The sequence below is a fragment of the Microtus ochrogaster genome, unplaced genomic scaffold, assembly GCF_000317375.1.
Source record: "Microtus ochrogaster isolate Prairie Vole_2 unplaced genomic scaffold, MicOch1.0 UNK92, whole genome shotgun sequence".
NCBI lineage: Eukaryota > Metazoa > Chordata > Mammalia > Rodentia > Cricetidae > Microtus > Microtus ochrogaster.
Genome location: NW_004949190.1, coordinates 286,787 through 292,541, shown reverse-complemented (window position 1 = coordinate 292,541; position 5,755 = coordinate 286,787). Strand labels below are relative to the sequence as shown.

Here is a 5,755-nt window from a genome sequence, read left to right as displayed (position 1 = left end):
AAAAAAAAAAAAAGAAGATGATCTGAATGGCACTGAAGATCCCCAGCACCTCATAATTGAGGCCACTGATAGTTTAGATGATAAGAAAAATGTGTTTTAAATAGTAATATTGATGTAGTACATTGAATGCACACTTGAAGCCATAAAGCAGAGCACAGATGTTTAGAATATCAGTATTATTCAGTTCATGGACAAAACACCCTTCATCTCTCCTCTAAATTTCGTCTCTCAAAGTACAAATGGGTACTGTCTGTCAAGAATATGCTTCAGCGAGTTTTCGAGGATTCTGACGAATCTTTATAACTGTATCACAGAAACACACATCAGTAGTAGTGTGTCTGGGAGCTCCGGAAGCATTCCTCAGCGGTGCTATTGGAATTTTTGAAAATCAAGTCCTTAGTCCAATATGAAGTCTTCAGGTCTGCTGAAACAGCTGTGGTGATAGATCACTTCAAGTTGTTTTTCCGCAGGGATTGAGAGTTTGATCTCTTTGTGTCAGAAGCAAGATTTCTTGAATCCTCAGTCTCCCCCGCCTTACCTCTTATCCTCATCACCCCCTTAAAAACATCAAGCTTTTGTCACTTGACACAGTAAAGCTATGAGAAATGGCTAGAAATGATGTGTCTTTAGGGCGTAACTGCTGAGGTACGTTCAACTTGCACATAGACCTCAGGCTCAGAAACAGACCAGGTGCAGAGACCTCGTGAAAGAAGGTGCGGGGCATCTAGGCAGAGGAGCCATGGGTAGCCAGAGTTTGGGGTCTTCAAGACATTCATCAGGAGTGGGGAGCTCTTCAGAGCATCCAATGCAGAGGAGGAGGACGGGCTGCAGAAGATGTGCGGTCCCTTTAAGACCCCAACGCTCTACTAGCCAAAGGAGGGGTGTGTGGTGGGGGCGCTGCGTGATGGGAAAGTGCCGGCTGAGCCTCACACTTTCTCCCCGTTTTGTAACTTTCAGGTCTGGGGTGTAGGAATAAAGCCCTTTGCCCGGACCAAGAAGGAGTGCGTGCTAGCAGAGACTGGGCTGCTCGCTGGAGGACTTCCTGCCAGCGCCAGGCTGCCCGGCCAAGTGGGGAGCGGACAGGCGGGCGGGCAGGTGGCCCCGGGCCGCCGCGCCCGCGCCTTGGCTCTGCCCCCTGGAGCCAAGCGAGCCTCTGCTCCCTCGTGGTGCGAGGGCGGTGATGTTTTTCCTCCCACCCACTTCTGAGTCCCCCCTCCCCCCTCGCGCACTCTCAAGCTCTCGCCGCAACCTGCGAGCCCCAGACCTCGGAGGAGCGCCCCAGGGAACTCAGAGCGTGTGCAAGCGTGGCAGACGGAGGAGGCCAGTGCCCAGGTCAGTAAGCAGTGCCCTGCCGCCTTTCACCCCACCCCTGCCTTGCTTTCCAACCTTTTCACAGGTGGGGTGCATTCTGTTGGCTGGAACTATCCGTAGACGTTCCCACAGGGCACCTTGAACTTTGTGACTTGCCATCCCAACCAGTTCTATGGTCTTGCTGATGGAATAAAGGTAGAACCCTAGATACCCCATGAGACACACTCGGGACTGGGGATTTGAACCTGCAACTTGCTGCTCCCTTTTTGGCCCGAATTTCTCCTTGCTCTGGTACTTCTTAGACTTCCAAAGGCGGTACAGGCACTCTGTGCCAAGTATCTACAGGGTCTATACTTTGCTTTATGACTACATGTGTGCAGGAAAGAGGGTATTGCTTCTTTAGTGAAGTGCTGTGGACTGATTCACAGTAAGTTAAAGAAACAGGGTGGGTGAAGGAGAAGCTCCCGTCTTTTCTGGGCATCCTACACACACACACACACACACACACACACACACACACACACACCGTTTTTTTTTTCTCCAGACCCAGACCTCTGGGATCAGAGTTTGAGACACTAGGCTCAGGAAACAAAATAGAATTGCTTGATTTCAGGGCCTGGAAAGCCTACCTTCCAGCCCTGCCACTAACTCAACCCTGATTTCCTTCTCTCTCTCTCTCTGCAGCCCCCTGAGTTTGAAGGTTTAATTGTATGGAATAAAATGCAATTCTAGATTGGAAGGAGTTTTATAAGCCAAAACCCAAGGCGTTCTTAGTCGTAAGCAGTGATGAAGGCCTGACTCTGAAAAGAGATACCTTGGACTCACACTCTCATCTCTCTTGGGTAACCCAGCAGGAGTTAACTGAGCTTCTGTTGTTGGGTGGTAGTGTGACCAGAGGATTTCAGCAGATGGACAAGGATGGGAGTCTCCAGTGTCTTATTGCTTGTCAGAAAGAACATTGCTACCCAAGGGGATACCCCTCAGATGATATTGACTGAAATTACAAGGTCGGTCAAGCTTCGCCCTGAGCGTGAGACACTGTCAGGTGTGAGGAGCTGCCTGACAACTATGTATTGATTGACTTTTCTTTAGGGATGCCTCTGAGTCTGCTCTGTTCAGGAGATCTGTTTTGGGAGTGGACCCAAATGGTCTTGCAGTTACAGCTGAGCACGGAGCAATTGGTCTCTTTGCTCGAAGCAGATGAACAGTGTGAACCCCCGTTTCCTAGAGGCACCTCAATAGATGCAGTTCCCTGGGTGTCTGACACATTTCTCCATTTCTTGGAAAGCCCACACACTCCCCCCACCCCATCCTTGCCGCCAGGGTTGTTTGCAGGATTTTGCTTTCTTTGTTCCTTTCTTCTTGGGTCCTGGATCTTCTGTCCCCACCCTAACCCAGCAGTGGTTACAATTCTAAGTAACCTGTCAAAGAATCATTGCAAGTTCAATAGCATAGCAGTCTGCGTGAAGCAGAGAGTTAACGCAGAAATAACTCCAGTTAACTGGGTCAAAGTGTAATTTGAAAAATTAGGGACATTTTGGCTCTTTGCAGGAATAAGAATCCAGTGGTTCCTGAGTGATGCTTATGTTTCTTGCTGTAGTCCCAACAAATGTCTCCTACAATCCCTGCTCCCAAATTGAAAGGTAAAGGAATAAAGAGAAATAGAATAAATGAAGAGCCCTGGAGAGGGAACCCTTCTCAGTTCATATTTCTGCACAAAATACAAAGGCAAGACTTCAGGATCTTGTAAATCCTAAGTGAATATTTATAAAACGATTCCTTTTCTGATGTGCTCCATCACCTCCTGGGAGGCCACATAGATGACAGGAATGCCAAAAGAGATTAATTGCTCTCTACTCACCAACTTTCCTGTTTGCTCATAACATTAGTTGAGACCCAAAAAAAGCAAAAATTCTAAGGGCCATTTTCTTGCCAACTTGGGTTATGAAGCAATGCTACTGTTCACCAAATCGCCCAACCATTGTACAAGAAAAACAACCCCGTTGATTCTTGCATGGGGAGACTCAAAAGCCATGGTTTCAGAAGTACCTCCTGAGAGCCATATATGATTGTGATAAATTAGATTTCAACAGTTAAAACAGTTAAAAATCTTTGTCTTTTGGAGGCTTGTAGGTCCAGGAAGAACTCTGTTGAGGTGGGTGGCTGTGTAAAAGTGTTAATAAAAATGCTTTGTTTCAGAGGGATCTAGTAACCCTCAACATGATGTTCTGAATGACTGAAAGTGGATTGGAAACATACAGAACAGATGAAAGCATTAGAACTGAGGCTTCAGCAAGTCTGGGAATGTGCTCAAGGAAAATTTGAACCTTTCATGATATACTAAGAGAGCTGAGAAAGAAAGTAGATGGGTGCTACAAATAGGCCTGACAGCACAAATAATTCTCTAGGATCATTTTGTTCTCAGGTGTGCATGTATTTGTAATCTGCATTTTTTTTTACAAACTATCCCTGTGTAGCCCTACTGACCTTGAACTTGGAGTGATCCTCGTGCCTACTGGGAATGTAAGCATGCACCACGAGGCTGGGCTGGGCCGAAACAATGGATTTTTTAATGATCGTGACAGTTTCGTAGCATTTAAAGTAAAAGCTTTGACATCCACTTTAGAGCCCAAAGAGATTCAGTTCTCTAAAATGAACATCTACATTGGATTCTCTGAGAACACCACGGTGTTTAAGTTCCTACTTAGGATTAACCACTGATTGAATACAATGTCTAGAAGATTTAAATATTTTCCAATCGCTTGTTGGAAGAATTTTGTAAACTCTAAAGTCCAAGGAACTAGTCGTGACAGGATGTGAGCGAATTTCTGTGTTTTAAGTCTTCAAAAGCTGAAGATTTCAATCCTTTCCACCAATGCCTATTTTTAAAGAATTGTGGTTGTTTTAACAGCCTCTTGCATGGTGGGACAAATTGAATGAATCATTGTTGAAATTTGCTTATTTTCTTTTAAAATTACCCATTTTACATTTCCTTTCACAATGGACTTCATGGAAAGGAATATGTCTGCACTATTCTAAGCAATGAAACTTCTCAGATGTTGGATTGCATCCATTATTGAATTACATCTACCTTTTCCAACATAAGCACTCATAGTGAAGATTCTTTTAGATCTCCTAGAAGATACAAGAGAAACAGTGGTCGAGGAAGGACCCTTAAAGTGTTAATGATAGATAACATTAGTCTGAAGCTAACTAAGACTAGTAAGCTTGCATTTCAGAAATCATTGCTGGCGAATGCTCGCTACTTGAACATTGTTTGCTGAAACTGTCCTTTTATAAGCTATAAAAGGACGATTCTCTCTCTCTACCCACCAACAATAAAATGTCCTGAGAAATCAATTTTAATTTCTTTAGAAAAGATTTCAAATTTTCTTTTTCTATGACTTGCTTGTAATGATTTAGCCTCAGTGTTGGACAAGAATATGTACTCATCTCATGTGAATTTCCTTCCATAATCTTTACAAGACAGCAGAGGCAAGTCCTTTGTCTTCTGCAAACAATGCCTGCACTCCGGTACATTCTACAACATTTGTTTTTCTAGTAAGTTAGAAACCTAAGCATTACTCATGCCATCAATTCAAAGGGATCTATTTTTATTACCTCTTTCTGCTTTCTTCTCAACAGGTTTAATCCATCACTCCTCGGAGTCTCTGAATTGCATTTTGCAGTAGTTCAAAGAAGAAAAAAGTGGAAAATGGGAGGCTTGAAATATATAGTCTTCTTGTTTTTGTTCTTCATTTTCCTAGAAGGAAGCAAAACAGAGCAAGTAAAACGTAAGTGTCTTGCATTTAAAAAATATCTCAAATTCATCACATCTCTTTGAACCCGTGCTCATAATCTGTGGGGATCATGACTAGCTCAAATGTGGCCATGGTGCTATTCTATGAGAAAAAAGTAGCTGTTACTGATTTATGCATGAATTGATAAAATAATGAAAGCTTTGAATCAGGCCAACTAAACTTGAGGCTGTTTTTCTGATTATCATATAGTTTTCATCTCAAAGAACACATGACACATTTTCACTTTCCTGTTCTCAACTGTACAAATATTCCATTTTATGTAACTCTAAAAATATCTGACAGATGATCTGGATTTTTTCCCCTTTTCAAACTCTTCAGTGAAAGTTTTAGTTTATGGAAAAGAGTAAAACAAAAACAAAACAAAACAAAAAAAGCAAAGAAAGGCAGGCCTTGCATATCCCTAATACTGAAAATCAATGTAAAAACTGGGTTCAATCCCAGTGATGAAATTTAGCTTCCAAGAACTGTTAGGAAATTAGAAGTCATTTATTGAAAGGAATGTCCACACAAACCCAAGGAATAGTTCTAGAAAATCAGCGATGCATATGGGCTAACAAATGGAAACAGAGGGTGGCAAGAGCTCTCTCTCTCTCTCTCTCTCTCTCTCTCTCTCTCTCTCTCTC

The 5,755-nt window shown here is 43.2% G+C and overlaps 1 protein-coding gene across 2 annotated transcripts in view; it reads left to right on the top strand.

Annotated features, from left to right (window-relative positions):
• Nucleotides 1-911: 911 nt before the first annotated feature.
• The window catches only part of Chrdl1 (chordin like 1), a 116,927-nt gene continuing 112,083 nt past the window's right edge, over nt 912-5,755 (top strand). For both annotated transcript variants that reach the window (XM_013355111.2, XM_026777970.1), the window contains exons 1-2: nt 912-1,332; nt 4,957-5,105. In XM_013355111.2, coding sequence (XP_013210565.2) covers nt 1,181-1,332; nt 4,957-5,105 — 301 coding nt within the window. In that variant the 5' untranslated portion in view covers nt 912-1,180. The remainder of the gene's footprint in view (nt 1,333-4,956; nt 5,106-5,755) is intronic.